Raw genomic sequence first — 27966 nt, 5'->3', positions numbered from 1 at the left:
TATCCATAGCTGATACTTCAAATTTGTCTTGAGTTGTATTTATTTGCTTTTAATTGACTAGCCATCAGATTTGTTTTCAAGAAAAATACAATTGTTTTAAATGCAGATTTGCATTTCTAGAATGAGTCGAAAGTAGGTAGCAAGATAATGTGGTTATGTCTCTGTTGATCCTTAGCAGAATTTTTAAAATGTTTCTTTACTACTTAGGATATAATAGGTAAGATGTTATAGGAAAACATAATGATATTTTTTGCTGCTGGTCTTTATACAACATGATGTGTTCAACATAATGAACTGGAAAATTTTGAATAGTGACATTAGTTTTAAGGACTCTGTTTCTGCATGTATGTGGGATGTAAAATCAATAAGTACAATGATTAGAAGTGATGATTTGTGAATTGCAGTTTTACTGTGGGTTTCTTTTTACCTTGGTAAGGACATGTTTACAGTGCCAGTTGCAGGCTGCATTCATGTGTAAATCAAGTGTTGCTTTATGAATTATTAGCAAATTTCCCTGTAAACAAGACCTTTTCTGTCTCTAATCATTTTAAATCCATAGTGGTCCTAGGATCTTACTTTCTGTCCCTGCCATAGCTGACAGACTGGTGTCACTGTCCTTACAAGGAAACTGGAGGTCATAGGGGGAAGTGAGATAATCCAAGGCTTGAAGTCTAGACTAGAATGACAGATGCCACTAGGCTGGAGAACTAGTGAGGTCTTTCAGCCCAAACTGAACAGCCCAACCTTTCTCATGGAGAGGCAATGCTGAATTTAAGATATGTGCGATAAATAGCGATCTTCCTTCTTGATCTGTGGTGGCGGAAAAAATACCTGCTTGTATTTGAGGAGCTGTGGTAGGAAATGGGGCAAGAAATGGTATCTTTCCTGGTTGATTGAAATCCTTGTGGCCTGTTGAGTCTTTCTTTGTATTCATGGCTTCTTGGAAGTGGTGCTAGTTTTTGGAGAAGTTTCCTTTTATCTCTGTGTGGTGAGTTATTTGTGGTTCTTTGTTCTGCAGGGGCTGCTCTGAGAGCTGTGAATATTCCGAATAGTTGCATAGTTCTGTAAACCCTACTCAAAACTAAGGTGGATTAGTATTGCTTGTGAGTAAAGGGAATGTAGAGTATTTCAACCATCAGCTGATTTAAAAAGAACTGTTGACAGTCTTGTTCAGCTAATGTATTTGATACAGGTTTGTGGAGATTCATAGGCAGCCCTAGATTGGTCAGATTGCACCCACAAGCAGAATTCTTCAAAAGCTGATGTTGTTGTGACCAAAAGCAGTGGATTCTGTGTACTGCAGACATGAGTTACTGCAGGACATCCATGGAAATTTGATTGCACCTCTGCTTGTGATGGTACTGTAAGATAGACTTCTCTGGTATCTGTACTACACCACTGTGGCATTTCCTCTTCAAGTCTAACATGGTTCTTGTCAATCATCTGGAGTAACTAAACTGCACTATGCTCTTAATTGATAGAAGTGTATTTTTAAATGAATTTTAAGATGATTTTGGAAAGTATGATCCTATCTGTTGATAAGATTATATTCAGTGTTGCTTTCTATATTAGTGCAGCTAATCAAAACTCATGTATCTGTGCCAAATGTAATTAGAGTATTTAAATGATAAGAACATACCTCTCCCCTATGCCCAGCTGAAGTAAGTTTGTATAGCTTGCATCAAAAAGAAAAGTGCCTTACTAGGCTATTTTGTTGCAGCAACTGTGCTTAAAGTGCTTGCAAAGAAGCAAGACAGAGAGGCAGCATGCTGAGAGGAACCCAGTGTAAATAACATGAAGAAACAGACTGATTTATATCAAAGCAGACTACTAGGAGTGTAAAGGGTTAACCGCTGTTGAACTAGTGGTAGGTCTTAGCACAACTGGATTTGTAAGGTTTGTGGAGCCATGCTCCTGTTAAGCATTTAACTTTACAATGAGAGTTTTTAGTGAATGACTGAATCTCTCTTCAATGTCAGGGAAGCTTGTGTACATTTATCTGCATAGGACTGGAGCCTGATGCTTTCTCACTTCTTTAAACATCTGTGATTTGGCATATTTCTTGACAATGTACTTAGTAGTGTAATTTTCTTTGGGGACTTCAGGTTAATAATGAAAAAAAGCCCCTCTTTTTTTGGATTGGTGCTTGTCCAGGGGAGATATAAAATGGGTGACAGTGCACAGCCCTTCTATGGAAACTTTAGGACTGAATATGCATGTAGAGCATGACCTGAGGTAGGAAGAAGTTGTGCTGCGTTCAGGAGGAAGAAATGGAATTGCTTAATAGAACATCTTTGTTCACATTTTTAAGACTGAATACTTGACCAGTATTTTCTAGTTTCTGTGGGAAGTAGAAATACTGTCTGTGGAGCAATTGGGGGAGGTTAGGAGTGAAGTAGTTTGGACAGTGAAACTGTAGTGGGTGTTGAAAAAAAAGTGGAGTTGATCAGACAAGTTCAGTTCTCTATTCAATTTAATTTTTATTGGAAAAAGACAGTCCATGTTGCAATGCATTTCAGCAACCCAGAACTGCTTATTTTCCTTATCCTGGTTTACAAGTGAGAGTTTATTCTCTTAGCTACATTCACCTTGTACCATGAATTTTCTGAAATGCATTTTCTTTCTGACTGCCTCAGTCCTCATTATGTACTTGGCTCAAATTGTGCTCCTGAACACTGATGCGAGGTCTTACTTTGAATCAGTTGTCATGTCCTTAATTTTCATAAGGACGCGTGGGCTGATGTACTTGATGTGACTATTTGATGATATAATTATAAAGCACAGAATTCATTCTAGCTTTAGAATAAATACATGGTGGTAGATAGGTGGATTTAATGCTACTGAGGTTTTGAAAAATATTAGTGTAATCCTTTCTGAGTAGGTGAGCTGTTAAAAGCCCATAGTATGGTATGGGAATAATTTTCTTCAGAGGAATCTAACTGATTCTATTCACACAGAAAATGAATAGCTTGAAAATACAGAAAAAAAATATTTGAGAACAAATTGATTCCTGTATAATGGGAGGAGACTTTCACTCAAAATTCTATCCCTGTTTCTACAGGATCTCTAAATCTATATGTAGAAGTCTATGGTAAGGATATTTTGATATTCGCTTCTGTGTAGTTTTTAAACCATTCTCTTCTAATAAGATTCTCTCTGTTCCGTTTTGTAAGGTTCATGGGCATGAGGGGAGCAAGTAGGGTTTTATGAAATCCATTATCTCCTAAATTTTGCAGTGCTTTTGTAGAAATTCATCATATCTATGACATGAGCAGGCACATTTTTATATCAAAGATATGGAAAAATGTACTGGAAGAAGTAAACAATATGTTTGTCATAGGTTGGTGTTGTGTGTTTTCTGTCTTTCAAAGTGCCTTTATTGAGAAGGTATTATTTAGTGTTGGGGGAGGGAGGCTTTTAAATAAGTTAACTATCCATGCATGGTGAATATTAACAGCAGAGACTGGTGGCGAGATGTGCATTTATTAAAAATCCCTCTCTAAGCAGCCTGCATACACTGTAAGGCTAACTTAACCCTCCTTGTACTTTAAATACAGGGCACTCAAATACATTGATTTCACAGTTTTCATTTTTCACTGTTTCCCTCTTTTTAGCTTAAAAAACCTGCTCTCTGTTATCCCAGTTCACCCAAGGTCACTAACATTTCTTTTCAAAGGGTGTTGAGAGAAGGATATGGCTGCAGCCTGAGTGCAGTAATAAGGGCATGAGATAGCCAGATACTCCAGATGTAACATGAATGTGTGTCTATTGGAAGCTTCCTGCAAGGATATAACTATTGTAGTCCCTGCAGCTTGCAAATTTTACTGATTAAAAAGGGGAACCAGTCTAACCTTGGTTATCCTGTTGTGTTTGCATGCCATGTAAGATCAGCACATGATCACATAGCTAGTAAGTATGAAGTAAATACCAATACAGTGATGATTGTGGATAAGCAAAAGTGAGTGCTGAGCAGAAGCAGCTTAATTAAAATTATTTAAAATCTCTGTGGTAGAATTTCAGCTGTCTTTTAGATAGTTGCTTTAATCTTGTCCTATGAACAGCAGTGTCTAATCTTATAATCTGGTAAGATGCACAGCCTGAACTTTCATGGTGTTCAGGTTTCCAGGAGGTCTTTCAAATAAGTATTAACAAGTTGGAATAGGTCTTGCTATTATGTATTTGAATTTGATGTAATCTTCCTACTGAATGATTGTGGTGTCTTTCTGACTAAATTAACCACTTTGTCTGATTTGAATATGTAACATGTTGTGCATCTTCAGAACCAGCTTTGTGTTCCAAGAAAGTAGAATCTAATGTTTTCTTTTTGGTTTCCTTGGACTTGAATGCTTGACCTGTGAGGATGGGAAGGCTATTCCATTGAGGGCAGAAAGCCTCATCTGCTACAAATGCTTTTGCTTGAAATGAGGTCTGAATGAGGGCTATAAACCCCTCTAGTTCTGGTACATTTTCCTGTCTAGAGGCTGGCACAGGAAGGGCGCTTGCAAGCCTGGATGCTTTCTGCAGTCCATTTACTTTCATATTTCCCAGACATCCAGAGCTGTTATGTCAATGCTGTTAAAGCGTATATCCTTGTCTGCTCTTCTTGGTTTACTGCAATATCAGTTAGAATGTACAGACTCCTGTCAAATACACATTTTACATGCTCTTAGATGATTTTGGGCCTTTGGAAGCAAAGTGAGTCTTTGGATAGCTTCCAGAAATGCTTTGTTGATACAGTTGTAATTGTTTCTGCGAAGCAAGAGTTCGCCATCTGTATGAAAATGCTAAATCTTGTACTTCCATGTTGTTTCTTTGTAGTCTTATACCTTAAAAATGTCTTTCGGTGTAATAGAGTCACTCAGCAAGAAGAAGGTACCTTTTTGAGAGAATGCTGGCAGGACATTGCTATTAAGACTGTGAGCTACTGGGGGCTAATATTTAGACTGTCTTAGCTCTCTGGGATAGCATCATAATTATGAGTTGAATATCTAGATGGTACTGTGCTGGTCTGTACTATAGCACTGTCTTAAAGTTCCTTCTGAAACTCAGGAAGCTGTGAAAATGTAGCGCAGCTTATTTGGAATAATGACTTCAAATCAGACTGCATGTTGTGGAATGCGCAAGTCTGTTCATTGTGGGAGTGACTTGAACAAGCATAAAATTTGAATATCTGGTTAAAAGGGGAAGAGATGAGAGAATGGAAGATGCAAAATTTTGTTATGTTTGCTTAAGTGCTAATGTGTAATTCATGCTTAGAGCATGAATTGATTTTTTTTTCCTTCTGTGGTTTAAAAGCTTGATGAACTTTAGTTCAGGAAAAAAGAGATTTAAAGTGTGTTGATTACTTTGAAGTGTAAACCTGAAGAAAGCATGAATTTTTGCCAGTAACTCACCTAAAGCCTTGATGGGATCAAATCATCTTCAGATGCTTGGACTAATTTGGAGTCTAGAACTAACCAATCTCCATCAGGATCCATCAGTCAGTAAGCAGCTTGAGTATCTGCTTTTAGACTTACCTGAAAGACTTTCAAAATGGTAGTTTTTTTACAAGTTAGCTGTTGTCAGTTGCTTCCTTTTTTAAAGAGTAATTTATATTTAAATTTAAATTAATCTTGTGAGGTTGCAAATACAAAGAAGTTGTAAATACAAATACTTGCGATGTGCTTGTGTTTGTGGAAGGTGAATAGTAACAATTGCCAAGTAAATATTCTTTGTGATCCCAAAAACACTCAGTTTAGTGGCTAAGGGCATGTGCTGTGAGTTAATCAAATACTTCAGCGTCTGTTGTGAACATGAATGAGTCTTAATATGCTGAAGAAGCAGATTAAGAAATCAGTTGCATTTCTTGATGCTTTAAGAGTGTATGTACACTTCCAATGAGCTGCAGATTTGATTAAAGTAACCTTTAAAACAGTCCCCAAAGCAATAACTCACCTGAAATATGAAGTACCTGGGGAACTAAACATGGGATTCAAAATGCTTTGTAGGGAAGACAGTACATTGCTGTCGGATTAACTGTAAGCAAAAATGGGCTTTGCTATGCAGCTTCTTCAGTGTTTCTTGTGACCTTGACTCATTCCTTTCAGTGGACAAAAAGGATAAAAGGGTCAAGTATGCAGGTGATGCATAGATTTTCTGGCTGGTAAGTCTCAGTACATGAACTGTAAAAATAAAACACTTAGACATGCTTGGCTTCCTAAAAAATTGTAGTAAGAATTAGGGTTTAAATATTACAGAAAAAAAATTTGAATGTTTTTTCAAAATGATGACACCATGCCACTGTAGCACTTACAGGAGAAGGATGGTTGTAAAACTTTTTCTACTTTGCATATTTGCATACCCTGCTTTTTTGTACTTTCTTGGCATTTGCTTACATGCATTTTGTCTTGTTTTAGTGGATTTAATCAAATGGTGAGACATAAGACGTATAGTCAAGACCAGGCAGCTAAAATAATTGTGGCTATGATGACAGAAACCCCGTCTGAAGAATGAGGATCTGTATTTCCGTTTAACTTCAAAGTCAGTTTAAATGAATGTGCCTTTTATACACAGGATAATTTAATTTTTTTTCTCACTGACATTGATAAATCTGTTTGTTGTTATTTCCCTAGACTGGGTAGTGGTTTACAGTTTGGTGATGGTACAGTGCCATCTAGTGACTGCTAACGTAGACGTGGGGAAAACTTGTCAAAGAAAAACGTTTGAAGAGCCACTCGGTGTCTGGCGTAGGTTTCCAGATCAGATGGCTCACAACTGCAGAAATGTTGCTTTATGGAAGGTTAAGTAAGTTGAAGTATGATCCCTTTTATCTTGAGACAGGACCTCCGTGCTCAATGCTCTTTGTCTGAGATTGGTTGGAGGTGGAGTTAACTGTTCAAGAGGAGGATGGCTTTCTTACACAGCCAGACACGAATCTGGCACTTGAAAAATTTTTCTTTTCAAAATTAGCAAATTAGTTACCTTAAGATCTTTGGGATCTTTTTTTCCCAAATGATGTCATAATCTTTAGTTGAAGGTAACTTACATTTTTCTTTCAATGAAGATAAACATTTAAACAGTATAGGTATGTATTTTTTTTTTTCTGTTTCTTTGCAGCTTGATCACATATTGTCACCTCCACCTATGCCTTTCCGAAAATCCAGCAGTCCTGAAGTATCTTCTGGTTTTGGAAAATCTCCTAAATTTAAGAGGCAGTTGAGTGAAGATGGGAGACAGCTCAGGAGAGGAAGCCTTGGAGGAGCTCTGACTGGTGAGTTTGGGGTATATGTAGTGTCACCTGGGTTAGCACAAGGAGCTGATGGCACTTCAACGCTTGGTGTTTGCCTTGTGGCTGAACTTTTTGTAGGAGGTGTGAGCTCCACCTGGAGTTTCCATAGTCTCTTCCCAGTGGGTTCCCTGACTGTTAGTGAGATGAGTAATGTTTGAGGTTCTGCCTCTACGGGCTGCTGAGAGGTGGCCAAGCACAGCCTGAAAATCACCCCTATCTTGAGATTTGCTTGACTGTGACATTTATCTTGCTGACTCATGTGCATCCATCCATGGGATTGCCTATATCTTGTTTCCTCTAGGAGTTGAAGTGCATGGATGGTGCCTTTAAACTTGATTTCATTGAAGAAAATGCAATTTGACATCATTTATGTGGTGGAATACTCACAGGGGAGGAACAGCATTACCAACTAGCCACAAGCTGTGGACTGCATCTTCTCCTCTGTGGAGCTATGCAGAGGTAACAGGATGCTTGAGGAGGGCTTAGGCCCTCCCTGCCCTGGTAGCATCTTCTAGATACTAGGTGCTGTGACTGGTATCTCTGTGGCAGTAATGGTCACTGAAGAGTGATTGGTTTTGACTATGGAGTAAATTAAATAATAAAAAATAGGGACTTTTTATATTTAAAAAAAATTAAATTCACTGGAATTTGAATCAAATATGTTTCTAAAGTGCATAATGGGTAATAGAGGAATTTGTTGTACTTGGTGAGAGGGACAATAGATTTCAATAAATTTACTGAAGAAAGAAATTTCACAGAGTAACAGAACGTGCTGAGTTGGAAGGGACCCACAAGGATCATAAAGTCCAACTCCTAGCCTTCCACAGCACCATCCGCAGGAGTTATGCCATGTTCCTGAGAGCATCGTCCAAAAGTATCTTGAAATGTGTCAAGACTGGTGCTGTGATCACTTCTCTGAGGAGCCTGTTCCAGTGCCTGACCTTCTCTGGGTGAAAAACCTTTTCCTGATACCCAGCCTAAACCTCCCCTGTTTCAGCTTCAGGCCATTCCCTCAGGTCCTGTCACTGCTCAGCAGAGATAAGAGATCAGTCCTTGCCCCTTCTCTTCCCTCATGAGGAAGTTGTTTTATCTGTCCGAGTGATGTTGATTGATATTAGAATCAAGTACATGAAATTCAGGTTAGAGGAAGTTGAAATGGTGTTTACTTGAGATAGGACTGTCCTCTGTCTAAATTATGTGAATTGTTCAGAGTTGTTATTACTTGGGGATGAAAAATGGTTCCATAGTGGATAGAGCTGACTCTTCTGCATTAAGTGTCTGAAAAGTACCTCTAGAGTATTTGCTTTTCTCATTTCTCTCTTACCCCTTTCCCTAACCTTTCCCTGGAAGAAGCTCCAAGAAGTTATAGCAATAACTCTCTTTGTGTTCACCACCTTAAAATCACCTACATGGCTTCTGGTAAATGACAAATAATTTTGTCTTAAGGAACCTAAAGAATTTAAGAAATTAAACTGTCTCACACTTTATGTGAAGAAAAAACATATGCTACTACAGGAATTTCTTGTAGCTTATAACACATAATTGTTGCTCTGATTTTTAGTGTCACTAGGGTAAGATCTGTCATTTCCCTTGCAATTTCCTTTTTATCACGAGTTGTTACAAAGCTTTCAGAAACAGTGTAAGAGTATTTGTGATCCATATGGGCTTTCATGAAAAATAAGTGACCTGCAGCAGACAAGGTCAATTTTGGTAACCATTTCAGTGAACTCTCTGGCAGCTCTGGAGTGTTATACCTTTGAAAGCTTGGAGTGTAAACCAAACTACTGTTTTAGTGAGACTAGAAACTGCCAACACAGTTAATTTTTATTTAGCAGGAGCTGGTGTAGTTCTTTAATTTTGTTTTTGTCTAACTTTAAAGTGGAGTGGTGGTCTTTAAAAACTGATCTTTGCCATACAAGCTGTGCAGATAAAGAGGAAGAAGACAGCCTAATCAAAAACATAGCAATTGTGCTCGGCTGCCATAGTCTCTAGTCTTTATCTCTATGCTTGAATTATTGCTTGAGGCCTTTATAAAGGGAAATGGATATGCTTTTTGTCTGCATGCAATCTGTTGTGCAGATTCATGTCAGGATTTGGGAAAATAGCGTGCAATATTACTGCTTTATTACCAATGCACTTTAAATGAACCTGAATACCCTAGGGCTTTGGTATCTTAAAATAATTTAAATATCTTAACAGCTTTCATGATACTGATTAAATTAATCAAACTCATTCTGATGACAGAAAGTTCTTTATATTCTTTAGGGATTTTTTAAAAAACTGTTTTAAAGAAACCACTGCAGATAGAGGACTAATTCTTAGAGTTGTTTCAAACGTTCAGTAATCTGAAGTTAATACAGTGTTGTTTTGGTCATGTATTTACATACCTTTTTTAACATACTGAAGTTTTGGGGTTTTTTAAAGATTTCTTTAATGCTTAAGAGTGGTTTGCTGCTGTGGTTTGAAATGACAAGAATCACAGTGTCATTAAAAAAAAGAAGTGGTGCACAATAAATCCTTCTTTTAAAATGGTGAGCTGACATGAGCTTGGTAAGGGATAACTTCTATGCTCACACTTTCCCTCCCAAATTTCTGTTTAAGTCTTAATGTTTTTGAAAAAATATTCCTGGTCCATAAAGGGGGAGAAAATATTTGGAGGCCCCTAATTTGAGAAAGTACTTGATCTTTAATATCACTATTAATGGTCACTGTCTTCCTTTATTCTTTCTTCTCTTTTGTTACTTTTAATGTAAAAAAGCTAGCATTTTAAATGCTAGCTGAACAGTGGGTATCAGTTCATTGGAAAATAGTTCGGAAAAGTATATTTGAAATATTTTCAGTTCAGTCCCTGCCTCTGTTGTTAAAAAATGTGCGACTCCTAAAATACAGAAGGTGGGAGTAAATAAAGCAAGAGACAAGACTTCTAGCTTGCAAATTTGCAGAATATTCTTACGCTGACGTGTGTTGCTCACTCCAGATATTAGAAAGGTGAATTGCACTTCGTATTTTACTGTCCCTTTCCTTTGGCTGTTAAAAACAGTATTATTGAGCCATAGACCATAAGCAGTATTAACAATGAAAACAAAACAAAATTTATTTGTTTATATAAAACAAAATAGTTCAATTCCTGCAGAGCTGAATACTAACAGAGGTAAATATATAGGGATTCTACCTCTGGGAATAGATCCCAAATAAATGAGTTTATTGAGCTTGCAGGAGGGAATAATTTTATGTGCGACATATGAGAAGAAATAAAATCTATATTGTTGCAGTATATTGAATGAGACTTGCAAAACCTGAAAGATTAGAGTTACTGAGAAGCTACTATACTGAATTGGCTGAAGTAAATTACAAAACTCTTTATATATGAATAGGAGAAAAATTGAGAATTATGTACTGGGTCATCAGTACATCATAATGTACTGATCATGATGATGAGGGAGAAGAGACTGAAACCTGCAGAGGTAGGATTGAAACTGAAATGATTTTTGACACAGCTTCAGTGAAACTAGAGCCAAAATTGTTCCTGTGAGTTGCACAGTTTTAAGCAATCCAGGAACCACATGTTTTCAGTAACAAGCAAAGAATGCTTTTCAAAGTAGAAGAAAAATGAAATCAATGTTTTTGAGAGTAAATCTACTATTGCATTCTGTAGAAAATTGCTACGCTGCCACTGATTAATATTTGTCCAATAAAAGAAATTAATAGTGGTTCTTGCCGACACCATGCTACTATATTTTGGAAAAAATCCCTTCAATATAATTGTTGCAACAGTATTGCTTTCCTTAATCTTCATTGCCAAGGAGGAAAACTTCTGGAAAAACAGAGACTGAGCTTGGAATGAAAATAGCATGTGGCCTGCTATTAGTCTAGCAAATCTCCCTTAGTAGTACTTGTTGTGAAGTGATAACAGTTTTGTTTACTAGAAAGATAAGGTGAAAAATAGTATTTCATAACTGTGGTTGCTAAACATAAGCACTCATGAGATAAAGCAATCTCAGAGTAAAAGAACTTGAATGTAATTTATGACCAATTCATCTTTTTAATTTGAAAGGTCATGTTTCCAACAGGTTATAAAGTTTTGGATAACATGGTCACTTTACACTATAATCAGTATTTGTCTTTTTGTTTTCTGCTGTGTCCTAACTTCTCTCTTGCTCCAGATTTCCTCTTCCCTGCATGAACACATGCCCATAACAGTGCTTGGCACATCCTTTGGGAAGTAAACAAGATCTTTAAACATTTTGTTTGTGTAAAACACAATCCTTGCACAGGTTGTTGAACGGTAGGATAAGCCCTTTCACAAAGCTGAGCTGCAGCTGCTTGTTTCATAGCCCCAGGTCAGATAGAGAGGGAAAAGAGGTTTGCTTCAGAGGGATACTGGTGCCCTCTGGGTGCAGGGGCATTGGCAGTGTGCGGGATTGAGAGGAAAGTGTGGTAGGTGAGATAAGCTCCGTTATTCTTGGGACAATAGACATTGGTTTAATACACTTTTATTTTAATGCCTCTTGCTGTAGCATTAAATTGCCTTCTTAAGGATTTCTAATGGTACACAGTCTGGGACTTTAAAACTTGTTTCAAATCAGGAGAAAAGATGTTTAATTAAAAAGCAGCTTTTCTGTGGTGGCTGGTTGTCTTGATCTCCACAAACTTCAAAGGGCTGTCTATAGTCAGGGTTTTAGGCTTAAATTGCCTACAGATTTTAGTTTGCTGTGTTCAGAGATGCTTAAATGGAATCTACAGCAGAAGGTAATGTGAAAGGATGAGAAATTAAATGAGCTTTTACTGTGGAGAGGGTTAACCTAGCAAATCACTTGGGCAAGCAAAACAAATGGCCTTGACTTTGACATCCTGCTGCTGCTCCTCACTTTGCCCCGAGATCGGCAGTGCAGTCCTGGTTTCTCAGTTGCTGTGCAGCATTTGGAGATTGCTATCTCCCTTTCTACGTCTGAAAGATATGAGAACATATTTCTGGGAAGAGAACATGTTTTGGAGATTACTGCAGCTAACTCAGTTATTTCTATCCCGTACTGGTAAGCTCTGCCATTATATATAAAGAAAAAAATGCATTTTAGCTACCTATAATTTGAACTTTTTATCTCACCTACTGTTATCTCATCAATAAGTACTTGGAAAAGACTTCCTGCTGGAAGTGTGATTGTGTCTAACTGTCTAACTGTGTTAGGGCTGTTAAGGCTAGGCTTATATTGATCTTACACAAGGCTTATATTGATCTTACACAAGTACAGGTAACATAACACGTATTAATTTCATTTTGTAGAATCTTTAATCCAAGGATGCTTTAGGATCTACTTCAATAAAATTACTTCATGTTCTTCTGATCACATACTGTCTACAGATCATGAAGAGCTAAAACTAAAAAAACTTGTGATTTATATATTTTTTCTTTAATATTCTTGCTTTGATCAGCTTTCTACCTCTGAGTCATCAGTCATCCAAATACACTCAGCAATTGTTGTTATTTCTGTATAATTAATCCGTGGTTGATTTGAAATGAATTTGGGAATTCTCAGTCTGTTTTTTTGCTTCAGAGATTCATCACTCTACTAACACTAATTAGCAGAAAGATCAACAGCTTTATGGACCATAAAAAACAAGCTGTTCTCTTATCCAGTGGTTGGCATGTGCTGGCAGGACTTGGAAGAGGAGGTTTTCCCCATTCCTAAAGAGGAGCAATTGGCAGTAGTAGAATTTTCACAAACATTGGGCTGTATAAATTATCATTAATATTGTTGAAAATTGAGATTACCTTATGAAGTCTTACAGTGTCAACTATTTGGTACAACTTGGTGAATGGGGAAAATTGAACTTGTACAATCATGTGACTTGTACCTTGAAACCTTTTTTGGAAATGAAACTTTCCCATAATATACAACTGCTTGTCATTGTGGTGATATGATTAGTTTAATGGCAACATATAAAAAAGGGTTTTTTCTAATAATGATGGCCTCTTGGTGTAGATATGAGGAAGTGTTCCGTATTTCCTGTGTACATAATCAAAATTTTTTCCTGTTATGGACGAAATTATACATACTAACGCTGGGAATATATGAATACAATACATGATTACACCACTCCATAAAAAGCCCTATGATTTCATAGCTGTCTCTGGGGATACAGCTTAGTGGACTCCATTGGCCTGTCCCCAGTGCCAGAAGCTAGGGTGCTGTAGGATGTGGGGTAAGAATGACTGCCAGTGCAGTCTATCAGATGTGCCTTTTAATAAGAAATTTTACTTCCTGCATTTTCTTCCCTTCTCATATCAGAGCAGAAGTATTTTAAAATGGCTTTCATTGTGACACATGTCAGGACTGGATGTACCCTGTTTAGAAAGCCTTTTCAGCTGCAGCTGCCCGAGGGCTTTCCCCAACAGCAGCGAAGGGAGAGTCACAGCCCAGCACGGGTACTAGCACCACTGGGCTCCAGGTTACAAAGGTGGGAAGGTTCAGCAGCCATGTGTGCATGACAAAAGCACAACATGCTTCATTCATTCACTACCTATCCAGAGCACATCTGGCAGTCTTTTCAATTGCCCTCCTCAAAGGTTTCCTTAAAGCACCATGCCATATGTTAAACCTATTCCAGAATTAGTAGAAGGAGATAGAGGCAGTCTATTCTATAATTACATGGCTGAGGAAATGCGGTGTGGAGGGGTTTTTGTTTGTTTTTTTAATGCATTCAATACAAAGCTGTCTTCTCCACATGAAGTAAAAATATTCTGCTATGAAATACGCATTTTTAGATGGTTCTTGTTGCACTGGTGTTTGAGATGACATTAGGTTATATTTGTCATTGTCAGTTACCTTCATCATTTAAGGCTTCAATCAGCCTGCATAGTGGAGTTGATTTTTATGTCCCTGTGTGCCTAGCAAGATAATTTCCATATTCTTTGACGTGTCTGGAGTCTGTACCATGTAACAGAATGAGATGAGAACAGAAGATATTGTATTCCTGTCTCATTATTTTGCCTTTAACTCCTCAATTGCTGCTTAATCGTGCTTGTATCATCAAAACATGAGAAGTTGATTGTTGTTGAGATCAAAGCAAACTGTAGCAGTAGAGGTCCTAATTAGCAGATATGTTTGCAAGCTGCCAGTTTTGAAGGAGGGAGAAATAGAGTTTAACCCTCTTTGGGACACTTTAAACAGCAGCTTGAAAATTGTTAAGAGTTACTTGTCATAGTGGAAAAACAAAAAGTGGAGAAAATTAATATTCATGTTAAATTTCTGAAGTTTGAGTTGTTGCTCCTTAAGAAGTACTCTAAGAGCTGTTGAATTAGCTGGCTCAAATATGCTTAGCAGTGAAACTGTAAAAGCACAGATGAAAGTCCAGTCCACTAGTCTGGACTTAGCTGTATGCTTGTATTTAATCAGCTGATTAACTAAATTTGAAGTTTGTGAGATTGCAGTGCTGTTGTTGCTAGTACCTGAGCTCATTAGTGCAAAACTGACTGCAGCATATTTATAAATAAACTATAATTGCACTTCAAGAACACATGATCTACACTTCTAGAGGCTTAAGTCTTCCTATTTTTTTCCCTGTGGTCTCTCTCTAGTGGATGTTGTAAAGCAAATGATTTGACCACATCTTTGCTTTCTCCAAGTTGGTTGCTTTAGCATAAATTGAATGTACAGATAGAGAAATATTTGAGAAGAGGGGAAAAAACACTTCCTGTACTTAATCCTTAGAATGAAGATTGACAGCTTGAGTAGAAAAATTTATAGATATTTTCCAGTGAAAATAGGGGAAGGATTTTCTATTGATAAACTCTACCTTTTGAAAAATTACTATAAGCATGTAGGAATTTAATTATGGAGCATAACAACATATGCATGAGACAAAAGAAGGGGTCACAGTGAGTACTGTAGAGAAAATAGCAAGTTAACACATCATTTCATGTTTGTCTTAATGTCAGTTATGGGTTGCTAGGTATATTCTTCATAGTGCAGTGGGAGATGTTTATTTCTGACCATAAATTCTGACACGAAACCCCAAATGTTAAGCTGGTGGAGAGTTGTGAGCCAAGAATACTGGCCACTGATTGAAGCAGTTGTTCACATAATGTTTGAATTGAGCAATAGTGAATTTTTGAGGTCCTTTGTGTTTTAGGCACAGTTTTGTTGTAAGTCTGCCAGTATCAGTTATCTCTGACCTCTTGGTATGCAGGATTCTTGTTTTTGCAAAATAGACTATATGTTGAAAGGAACTCTGCCTCAGTATCACTTGAATGTAGTTTAGTGTGCTTTCTGTAGTATCATGTGTGCAGTGTGGATCTTAAATGTCTGTTTTTCTTACTGTTACCAAAGTTACAGAACTGGACCTTGAAATTTTTCTAGAGCAGGTATAAGCTGTAAAAAAGGATGAAAGGGATGCAGTAATACCTGTATATTATGCTTGTGTTATAGGATGGACTGGCAGTTTATAAGTTTTGGAGCTGCATGTTAGAATTACGGGAAAAGGACCTATTTGTTGTTAAGACAAAGAAAAGGAAACAGTAGAGTGTTCTATCTCAGAGCTCTTTGATAAATATTACCAACTAATTATTTTGCTGAGTTGTATTTCAGTAGAGTTGTGAGGTAAGGAAGTAGTGTCATGGATGACAACATCAATCTTAGGGTGTTTTTATCATGTAGTTACTGTTGTCATTGGTTGGCTAACAGTGCTATTGAATTAGGTATGTTTGGTGTGGAAGACTTAAAAAACCCAACCGAACAAACCAAACCGAAAACCCAAACCTATCCTTATCCTCCAAATCTAATTTAAGGTTAGGGAGATTTGCTAGTGATCTCAAATGCGTTTCAAATATTCTGTTGCTGTCACAGTACTTCAATAATAAATTGCAAATAGTCAATATAACTTCAGCGAGTATCTGTTAGCAAAGGAACTCTGAGTAATTCCCTGATCAGCAAAATTTTGTACTGTCTTTTAAATGACTTTCAGTGAGAGAATTTTGTTCCAAGCATGAACCATTATTTCTGGAATGTAATCACTTATTCCTGGTAATTGATTTATAAACAGGCTTGATTCTGCATGCTTTTGTAGTTAATGGAGGCTTCATTTTCTTTATATATATATATATATGTATTTTTGGATGCAGATCTAAACCTTCATCCTACTGATTTGTGGTCCAAAACTTGATATGTCCTTTTCCAGTTCCAATTCTGCCAATATTGGCGGAATTTTAAGGTAGGTCTACTGCAGTTTTTTGTGGTTTTTTAAGGTTCATAATCTCACCCCAAATTTTTGCCTTTGCTGGGCCACATTTATTTTTCATGCATTGTCAGCCAGAATCATGGAACCATATAATATCCTAAGTTGGAAGGAACTCACAAAGAATCAATGAGTCCAACTTTTGGCCCTGCTCAGGACGACCCAAAGAATCATGCCATGTGCCTGAGGGTGCCACTGCTTCATCTAATTTTGGAAAGTGAAACAAATATAGAGCGTTTTAGGAGATTTATAGTACATCAAAAAGTGAAAGAACTATAGTGAGTGTAATAGGATTTTTTACGAAGGCTTCTTCTGCAATAACAAAAGAATTTGTAATTGAGTCAGTTGTAATTATAGACTTACCTGAATAATGTTATGTTTAGGGGACAAATTGGCTGAAAGGAAAATTTCATCTTTTGCATCAGACTGGGAAAGTGGCATTATTCATTAACTTCAACCATGTGTAGCTGAGTAATATGCAAAACATGCTCCTTTAAGTTCTGGGCAATAAATAAGACATTATTAAAATGGTAAATTTTTCTTTTTTTTTTTTTTTTACTTGTTGGTGATATTAAATTTAAGTAAAACTTGCTGATTCAACTACAATAGAATAAGGCAAAATACTTAAAAGTTTCTTAGTGATGACTTCAAATCCATCCACTCTTTTCCTTTCTGGTTAACAGCTAATGGGAATGATGGGCTTTAATTCCACCCTTCCTCCCTGCCCCCAGATGTGAAAATAGACCCTAAAATTTGCAGTGTCCCCATCAATCTTACAGCTGGGATGTCTGCAGGAGTTCAATTTGAGGCAGTAAAGCTAAGTGCCATAACTTGAACCCAGTGAATACTAAGGTGGGAGGGCTCTGCCTTTCACCTGGCAGGTGTCTGAACCTGGAGTGAGGCTTCACTTATTTGTGGCGGAAAAAGTGGTGGTACGTTGCTTCGTGCTTTGGTCTTCACTTCCTGCTGCTCAGGCAGTCTGTGTGTGGCAGTGGTGTTATCAAGAATTAGGTAAAAAAAAAGTTCTTAACATCAATGTAGCATTAAGAAGCAAGCATTCTTTATTTGTCCAGATGCACAGGAAATAACTTTTCCCAAAGCCATGCATGCTGAGTACAGGGAAGTTCCTGTTTATATACTATATTTTACATAAATATTGATTGATTGTCTCAGAATATGATAATCATTTCCCTGAAATCATTAACATATTTTCCTTCCCCTTTAAAAATGTGTTCTTATGTCCTGGGGGGAAATCTCTGGTAGTCCCTGGTGGTTGTAGATCCCCGATGTTCCAGCTGACCTGTCTGAGTTGGCAGGGCACAGTGGCTGATGAGCTTGCAGTTCTCCTTTTTACACAGTAGACATTGTGCAGTTCCATAGGCCAATAGTTTTGGGAGAATAAGCATTGTGTTAGCTCACCAGGTGTAGATTATTTATCCTCTGGTAACAGTGGTTGCTTTGGATATGTTGGGACTGCCATTGCTTCTCTGGTGACCTGGTGGTAGGTGGTGGCTTTAGTGTTTCTTTTGTTCACATCAAGACCTGTCAATGAATCCAGCTCTTCTGTGTTTTTTTGTGTTTGGAAATATGCCAAGGGTAAGAAGAGGGAGCAGTACCCATCTGTGTTTCTTTTCAGAACATTTTTATGATCCGGAGCACTCTGCAGTAGAGTCCAGTCTCCTCTTTTGCCGTGGCTTGTTGCTATTCCTCTGAGGTAGCTCATGCTCCTAAGGTTCCCAAAAAGAGGTGTGGAGTGAGCAACCCACTTGAAACTGGGCTTGGCAAATTTGACTTGTCCAGAGTATAGGTTCCTTAGATAAGATCAATTACATTTTTAAGTAAACCAGTGAGGGAGAAATATCTAACTTTCTGTATTTTTATAAAATATTCTGCACTCATATCATAAATACCTACAGTGGATTTAACAAGATAATTAATTAAAATAAGTATTTCTTGGCCCTTGCCTTAAAGATGTCCAGATGGCAACAGGCTATTTTGAAGACTGCTATTTCACAGCAGCTAACACAATCACATTGATGCTAGCTTCTGGTAAGTCTGTGGTACACTGTATTCATATGCAGAGCTTCACTTTGGACTAATTGTGTCTGTAGCTGCTGTCAGCCCAAATTCAGATTCTTCCATTTTGGCAAAGTACATGCATGTCTTCTGTTTGCAGTAGTGTAATAGAAAACTGCTTCTACTATTTCAACAAAAAATACTTCTATCAAAAACTTTAAAGATGCTTTCTCTGTATTTATTTTTGCATTTTGACTGGTTACAAATCAGACTTTTTATCAGTGCAATCTACACTGTCCTAAGCACTTTTGTAAAGGCAAAATCTTACTTGGATGCCAAAACATTTTCTTAATCATATGCAATTGCTTAATTATCAGAGACAAAGTTATTTCTAAATTCTAATTGAAAATGGAAGATTTCTAGGTATTAGATTTGAGCTCATTTAGTAATTCTCAGCTGTCCTATTATGATGTGCATTTGCGAGGGACAGAGGAAGGAGAGTAGTACTTCAGCAGTAGGAAAAACTTTTCTATTTAGAACTCTTCTATTATTTCTGATTTGTGACTGATTTTTGTGGAAGTGTATGTGGTTTTAGTTTCTTTGTCCTTACACAAGTCATCTTGTCCTTATACAGTAAGTCATACAACAAAGAGGCAATGCTGAACATAATATGCTGAACATAATAGAAGTAAGAATTAACAACGATTCTATTTGGACCTTCAACAAATACTCATTACAGATGAATCTAGATGTGGCATGCTCAAGGGGAAGATGCCACTGAGCTGCAGTGATATATGGCCTATGTTCACCAACAATGATGTAATACTATTAAATAATGCTAAATTATTGCCATGACATAGTCAACTTAAATCACCCTTCATCAAAATGTGTTTTGACAAATGTGCTGGACTAACAAGGATTGCATTCAGATATGGGAAGTGATGCTTTTAGTTCCATTGTAGATACTTCAGGCTGTCCTGGTTGTTTCAGGCACAGGAAGGGAGGTAAAGATACCAGCAAAGCTTCTGCAGAGGAAGTAGAGGAGGAAGTCAACTAGGACCATTTTAGAATTGAAGAGGAGAGAAGTAGGGGACCTCTATCAGTGGATGACACAATATCAATAGCATATGAAAGTGGTATGAACATTACTACCAGTGTTTCAGTGGTCTGGATGCTGGCAGTGTTATATGCTGTATATGGGCCAGAATACTGAATTAAGATGGAAGGATTGAGGTGGAGTGGAAGCCTTCCTCTCAGTCCCTCATGAATCCCTCATGAATCAGTTCACTTTAAAAGGAAAGCAGCTCCTTGGAGCATTAAACTTGAAGGCAGACATGAATGCAGTGTGAAAATAATGATGTATTTCAGCTCAATTTTTTTTGTATAATACTGGCATTGAAATCACTTAATAAGGGGAAGTGTGGATATGTATAAATTCAAGGTTATCAAAGAAAATGTAAAAGCAGTAAAATGCATACAATTATGAATGAAACTATAGCAAGAAAAGTGTAGGAGTGCTATAATGTCAAGGGAAAGGGGGAGCGGACAGTATGAGGGAATTTTTAACTTTATTTTTTTATTATTATTGGAGGACTTGAGGGAGAGTTAATTATTAACTCGCTTGGGCAGGGACTGTTTTGTCATGTAGTGGTTTAATGCAGTAGGTTAGCTCTGTTCTCAGATAAGAGATTTATCCGTTACCATCTTTTTGTCTAAGGCCTGGCTAATTTTGCTTCTTTAGAAAGCATATTTCTTGTATGCCATTTCTGTGTTTAAAATCTTGTGTACTATGAAAAGAAGAACTGGAGTTCTAGACAGTCCACTTGCCTTAATTCCAGTATTTTGTGAAAACTGTGGTACCTTTAAGGCTCCTGTTGGGGATAAAGATGGGAAGAGGGATAATTCCAGCATCAAACATGATTTCACTGGCAATTTTGATAGTGTTTACTGCCTAATTTATCTTTTCAACAGACAACCCCAACATTCTTTTAAATTTTTCTTGATGCTAATCATGCAGGAAAAATAATGAAGTATTAAGTGAATTCTTACAGTGGAGATACTGACTATACAGTATTGAGTAAATCCTCTCTGCTTTCTTGTCAGTCAGGCAAAATATTACAGTTCAAGAAAGGGCTTAGTACAAGATTCTGTTGTGTAGAATTGCATCTCCTGTAGCCTCTGCATCAAGATATCTTAGACTTTCTTTCAGATGTCTGAGCAAGATAAAGACAGAGTAAAAGATAGATTACTGTAAAGGACGAATAGTAAAGGTGGCTGTTAGAATGCCTTGCACATGATAAGGTACAGACAATATTAGCTCTTCATATTTTGGATCTGGTGCACATTTGCAACAAAAAGTACAAGCATTAAGAATAACACTTATTTCTTATATATTTTTCTCCTCCTAGACTAAATTGTCTTGTTATTTAAACCTTTTTTGCTTATTTTACTTAAAACAATGTTAATTTGTGTATTAAATGCAAATGATTGCCTGCCGTCTTCTTTCTTGGGAAGCTCAAGTGGGATTCATGCGAAATGAAAATTACTGCAGTCTGGGAAGGGCCTAGTGTCTGATAGTGGATTTTGAGACTGGTTTTAACCCCCTGTGTCCTAGTTCTGGCCAGGACAGAGTTAATTTTCTTTACAGTACTGGGTGTGGTGGTGTGTGCTGTAGTCCTGGCTGCCAGGGTGGCTGAGCTTGCTGTATTGTTGAGCCCAAGAGTTCTGGGCTGCCACGTGCTGTGCTGAGTGTGCATATGCTATTGATATTGTGTCATCCACTGATAGAGGTCCCCTACTTCTCTTCTCTTCAATTCTAAAAATTGCAAATGTTACTCATGACCATCTTATCTCATTACTGGGGGGTAAGAGAAAGGGTCTCTTTCTCTTGCTACCAAAAAGAAAAGGGTTTCTTTCTGATCCTGGAGAAAGTGTGGCAGACAGATGGTCTGTCTGCCATTGTTTTTTGTTGTCCTGGACTCAGTGAGCATTTTTGCATGTAAATAACCCTCTCGTTGTGTACATTTTTGTGTTTAGTGTTGTTGCTGTTCATTTTCTTATCTCATTGCTATTTCCAGTAAATGTCCTTACCTCAATCCTTGATCTCTGTCTTTTGTTTGTCTCACTAGAGTGTGAGGGGAGCAGCTTACAATTTTCTTTTTTAGTGGAAAAACTAAGGTTGGGAAACTAAGGTTGGGAATACCAAACCATGACACTCTATGAGAAAGTGCACTTGTTAACCAAAGAGTGATGATGTTCCCCAGTTTTAGAACAAACTTTAATAGAATGAACCTTTTTCTTGAAAGGATCAGATGAAGACTTACTGCTTTTCAAATATTGATTTATATGAGGATAAAATGCCCTAATATTATGCTACAGTGATGGAGTTGAAAATTATTTAATATAATTTTCTTGATGGCTTCTAGAGTGGATTAATATGGAGTTTCTGAAGGAGTTATGCGTATCGTATGTCTGCTTGACAAAATAGGTATCGTTGAAGCATTTTGCTGATGGCTCTTTGGAGCTATCTGGATGTTGCTGGAAGTCTGGAAACCTATGGATTGCAGCACTAGGAAATGTATGATTTCACCCTTCTCTGAGAACTTCATCTTACCAGTGTCCAACAAATAGAGTCAAAAAGGAAGGAAAGAAAAGGCATAGACCTCTTTTTATGTAGAAAGCATCACAGAAGTAAAGCATACCTATTTAAATAGAAGGTTTGTATAACTTCTTTTTTTGCAGTCACTTCCTAATTCTCTTTTTCCTGTCCAGATGAGAAGGAATTAACCTTTTGAACTGATAGATATTAAGCTCTCTCTGACTGCATATTTGAGGATTGACATAAATGGAATATCAAAGATGTGTATATTGCAATCAATGCCTTAAGCTTTTTATGACATCCTTTTAGTTGAGCATGATAGGAACCTATGCAAAAAGGGAACCAAAATTTGATAGAAAGAGGTAGAGAGAGCAGATGGGAAATTAATTCAGGTTTTCCGGTTCTGGGAAATGTTACCCTAGATAATGGGCAAGAAACTGCAGCTTTGTTGTACATTTTTCTTCTAGTCTTGGGCAGGCTGTTAGCAAATTGGGTGCAAAAATGTTTATGGGTTCCGCTTTACTGATGTAACAAAGAACAAAACACATTTGGAAGACTAATTGGAAAGCGTTAAAAGACTGTGCTGTGCTGCTGCTTGGGAACTTCCAGCTTCCAAGACAGTCACTTCCCAGAGATCTCAGCAACTCACTGTGGATCTGCTGTTAAAATAAAAGTATGAAGCTGAGGCTTTTGATTTTTTGGCAAACCTGTGCCGATTTACCAGGGTACATATCCTGTGTCAGTGGTTGCGCACAAAGCCACTGCATAGCTGTCTGAGATGACAAGATTAATGAGGTGGGGTTTAATAATTTCAGGAAAGAAATGTTTAACTCATGTGGTTTGGAGATGTTTTTCATTTGATCTGTTCAGTCAAGGTCTCGCATTGTATTTTTAAACTAAGATTTGATTAAAAATAAAATTCTGAATTGTTGCTTTGCATCAGCTTGTTGGTCTTCCAAGAGAAAACAGTTGGCTTTAGTAATATGATTGTCTCACTTTTGCACAGGTTGCAGAGATAAGTAAGAACTTAAAGTGGTCATATTGCTAAGACCAATATCTGGCTTGTTGTCCTGTTTCTTGGCAGTGGCTGAAAGTAAGCAGAAATTACCAGTATTGATAGATGCTTGTCATCTTAGTACAATTCCATGAATATTCTCCTTGCTGCTAGTTTGTAGCTCAGGCTTCATGAGCAGGAGATGTGGTCTGCCTCATTAGTACCTGTAGTGAGACAATCCTGATTAAATGATGGGGAGGGTGGCCCTGTGACCCTGTGTGGCCCTGAGCTTGAGGTTTCCTGCCCACAGTGAAGTGACACAACTGAGCGGAGAGCACAGGCACTGAGAGCCCCATGTGAGCACTCCTAAGGAATGGCTGGCCTGCACCTTGGTCATCTCCCCTTACTTGGGACACTGGATAAAGATCCTTGGGAACTGAGTGATATGTATTAGGTAGATTATGAGGAGTTCTGGAATAGAAGCAGAATAGTCCTTGCACACAAAATTGTGTGCTTGTCCACATGGTAAGTGTCTTATTCCAATAAATCTCACTTTGTCCCTCAGACTCAGAACCTTATTCCTTCAAGGGGTAAATAGAGGAATGTTTCTTAATACATTTTTCTTGTTTTCATTTTTGACTAGCTTTCAGAAGTCAGCTAGCTAGAACTAGCTTTAAGTTTCAGAACTAGCATTCTAGATGTTTGTATCTCTTGTTGCTTTAAATATGTTTCTATGTAGGAAAAAGGTACAGTTTTGAGAACAGAATTGTACCTAGTGGAAGGATGATCTGAAGAACTACCAAGTGAATGGTGGGAATTCTGTTGGAATCAGCTCTGGTCAGGACTGCAGTGAATGATGTTTCACAGTGGCAAGAGTGTTAGAGTAAACTGTCCATTGCATTGCCTCAACTGCAACCTCTCATATTTTAACTCACTCTTTCTGAACTTGACAGGCAAATATTTGCTTCCCAGTGCAACTGGACAGCAGCTGTGGCAACCTATAGAAACCACTAATCTTGTTCGGATGCGCTACCAAACATTTGGACAGTCAGCACCTTCACTCACTGCTAGTTTGGTGAGTAACTACTTTTCAAGGCTAGAAATGTACCAAAAAAATTTTATCTCTACGTCTGTTGGTGGGAGGATGGGGATCAAACCAGAGTCTATTTCCAGACCAATCTCTCCTCCTTACACTGCATTTTTGAAGTACCTAATGCATGCCTACACAACATTACTTAATATGTTGAGTGCAGCTGAATAACATTTATGGTAGCTGTAACTCTGAATTGGGTTACTGGATTTTGCATAAAGCCTGAGCTGAATGTTACATTAATGCTTGCATTTAAATGGTTTCTTTTCTTAAAAAAAGGGCATGCTATACACGGCAACTGTCCTTTCTCCTGAGCATTCTTTTCTATCAATGTCTGTTTTCACTTCTGGAAGTACTTAGTCCTCATGAGGAGATAGATGTGTGAAGCAAGTGTTTAATGAAGTCTTTTGGATAAAAGTATAAGGGAAGAGAAAGGGGCAGAGATGCATCATACACTTGAACTGTCAGCTTTTTGGTTTCAAGCATCTGTTTTACTGCTTTGTGTTTCTGTATATTAATATCTTAAGAAGTGTTGAAGTTTAAGGCAGGGCTCTGTGTACTAGCCTATACTTTTCTTCAAAGAGTTGTGGTAATATGTTACTTGTATAAAGAAAGAAAAAAATTTATTAATGCTTTGCCTCTCTTGCCTTTAGTGGTCATTAAAACTTTGTTGATCCGTATCTGCTTTCTAGGGGAAGCTTATTTTGTGATTTGTTTTGGATTTTTAGACACAGTATTCAGGCTGAAGGCAGCTATGGTCAGCTAATGTTGAACAGATATCACCATGACACTTTTTCGTATGATACTGATAGATGACTGTTTTTTCCATGATCTGTCTGAAGTAGCATTTCACTTCAAATGCCACAAATCTTCACTTACAAATCTAATTCTGGATTTTGCTTGTTCTGCTTGTCATCTTGCTTGGTGGTGGTGGTGCTGTTTATGGCTCTTTAGGGCAGATATGGCTTTTTGGACTCCACACTTGCTGCAAACACTTCATTCTATTGGAAATTCTATGCTTTGATCCCTAATATTTTCCAGGGAATTAAGTGTCAACCTATGTATTGTGTTAATTGTGAATGAAGTATTTGGATTATGTATAATTAAAATGAAAAGGAAAATAGATGAATGGTCAGAAATGCGTTCAAATTGCATTAAACACACATTTTTTCTTCTTTTCTATATTTGAGAATAAAAAAATATTTCTTCCAAATTAATTGAATTTAAAAAGGGCTGTGTTGCTGTTTGATGGTCTGTTTCTATCTGCACAGCTATTAGGGGGCACGCTGCTAGCAATACTGTGGTTTTGTTTTGCTGTGATGCTTAAACTAGAGGAAGATACAGCACTATTTTGACAATAAGCCCTTTAAATGGTCATAAAAAATAGACTAATGAAAAATTCAGTGAGCCTTGCTTCCTTAAGGTCCTTTAACTCATCACCTATGTAGTTTTATGGCATATCTGTCTGCCACAGACTTCTTCGTTCCTGTCTCTTTACATCTTTTATCTGTGCCTGACTGCAGTTTCTTTCATGCTGGTGCAAAAGCAGGCAAGAACCGTCTAAGCAGATCTGAGCAGATTGTGCATAGGGTGGAGGTGCAGATTTCTCAGAAGTATTTATTTTTTATCTAGAACTGCTGATCAGACTTGCCTTCTAAGGAGGTTAATGTTAGTGTCAAATAGGCAGAGCTCTTTTCAAGCCTCCTTTGACAAATACTTTGCTGTCGGGCTTTTGAAGGACTTCGGTCTTTGGTTAAAAGGGGCCATAAGTTAGGGATCACTCCCTTTCCTTGCATACTTTTCTTTTGCCCTTGAGTCTGTGATTTGGCAGAGTTGAATTTGGGAAGCCTATTGTTAGATTGTAGTAATTGGAGCTTTTAATCATACCTAGGAGAGAGTTTACCCTTATGTAGAAGAGATTTTTATGAAGAATTTTCATATAGCTGTTCACAGCCTGAGTTGAAATGACTTTAAATGTATTGTCTCGCTCATCTGAAAAATAATTAACCTGTTATTAGTTCTTTTACTAGAACTAGCTATTCTCAGTTGAGTTGATACTCAGCTGGTCTGGATCTGACTGAGTAGTGATTATGAGCCAATCTAGACAAGAATGACAAGTGAACAGGTCAAAGATACATGGTAGTGTTTAGTGCAATTGCAAACAGGGTATAAAAAAAGTAATTCTTTTTCGTGTTCTGTCAATAATTTATTAAAAAATCTCAAAATCTCTCACTGGTTCACAGGTGTAAAACCTTTCTGTGGGAAATGATAGCTTTTTTTTTTTTACAGAATATTGATTAAAAATGGGCTGCAGGTGTTGCTTTAGGTAGAGTTCAATACCTATGCATGATTCACTCCTATAATATAGGCAGTTGGACTATAAATTAAAAATACGGTTTCTGTGTAGACCTGCAGAACTGGTTTAAAGATGTATAGGAGAAGGCTGATTTTGTGATTAGTGGGTAGTGTATTGGATTTGATGTGGACCCTTAATTCACAGAATCACAGAATAATCTGAGTTGGAGGGGACTCAAAAGGATCATAAAGTCCAGCTCTTGGCCCTGCAGAGAACAACCTCATAAATCACACCATGTGCCTGAGAGCATTGTCCAAATACTTCTTGAACTCTGTCAGGCTGGTGCTGTGATCACTTCCCTGGGGAGCCTGTTCAGTGCCCAGCCATTTTCTGGGTGAAGAAACTTTTCCAGATATCCAACCTAAACCTCCCCTGTTGCAACTTCAGGCCATTCCCTCAGGTCCTGTCACTGCTCACCAGAGCTAAGAGATCAATGCCTACTTGTCCTCTTCCCCTCACGAGGAAGTTGTGACTGCAATGGGGTCGCCCCTCTATTCAGAGGTAGCTAAGTTGTAGTCGTGCTTCTCTTAAATTTCTGTCATGAGCATTTCGAACTGTCCATGACAGACAGATTCTGTGGTGGTGAAACAGACAATGTGAGTCTTCACAGAGAATTAGTGTGGACTTAAAAACATTAAGAAAATTATGTGGAATGTCTTCAACACTGAATAGAAAAGGAAAGCTGAGTTGAGGAGTGGTTCTGCTTTAGGGATGTTTTTATGGGTCATGTCGTTCTGGTCGGTCTCTTCCTCTCCACGGTCAGTAATCGGTGCTCCGGGAAGGTGATTCAGTGTGCATCTCAATGCTGAGTTTTGCAGGAGTGTAGGAAAACTGTGGTAGAGCTAGTTTATCTGATTCCTTGCACTGTAGGCTGTCAGTCATCTCACTCGACTTCAGGCATCTTTTCAGGGTAGGATGGATTGGGAGATAACATGAAGTTGCTGCCTCATTCAGTGTCCAAAGTTTAGGGGTCATTCACCTGTTCTCTACCAGTCCCCTCTACCACTCCATAAGTATTTTCAAATATTGTTTGTAAACTTACTGTTTTGACTTTTCCATTTATTACTGTGAGAAGAATTTTTGGAAAATGCTTCAAAATAAATAGAAATAAATGCAGTTTTATTAAATTCTCATTGTAATAAGCTGATATGCTTGAAGTTATGATAACAAGTCTGAAATTGAGCAATTAATTACTGTTTTATAGGCATAAAGGTATATTGTGGGACACAGATTGAATGAAATTATTGATTTTAACATTTTCTACTTAGCTTCCTATATAAATGCAATGGAAACCTAAACATAAAGTGTCTATGATACATAATGATAAATGTGTACATGAAAGGAAATGAATTTGCACAAATTAATTGGGAAAGTTTTTTTCATATTTGGCTTTGTCATGGCTTACTGTCAAACT

General features: G+C 37.6%; 1 protein-coding gene across 1 annotated transcript in view; it reads left to right on the top strand.

The window, feature by feature from the left end:
* The window catches only part of MAST4 (microtubule associated serine/threonine kinase family member 4), a 291265-nt gene that overhangs the window by 59110 nt on the left and 204189 nt on the right, over positions 1 to 27966 (top strand). The window contains exons 2-3 of the mRNA XM_053931385.1: positions 7096 to 7249; positions 24060 to 24181. Coding sequence (XP_053787360.1) covers positions 7096 to 7249; positions 24060 to 24181 — 276 coding nt within the window. The remainder of the gene's footprint in view (positions 1 to 7095; positions 7250 to 24059; positions 24182 to 27966) is intronic.

Source organism: Vidua chalybeata, chromosome Z (assembly GCF_026979565.1).
Source record: "Vidua chalybeata isolate OUT-0048 chromosome Z, bVidCha1 merged haplotype, whole genome shotgun sequence".
Classification (NCBI taxonomy): Eukaryota; Metazoa; Chordata; class Aves; order Passeriformes; family Viduidae; genus Vidua; species Vidua chalybeata.
This window is presented reverse-complemented; position numbering and strand designations above follow the sequence as displayed.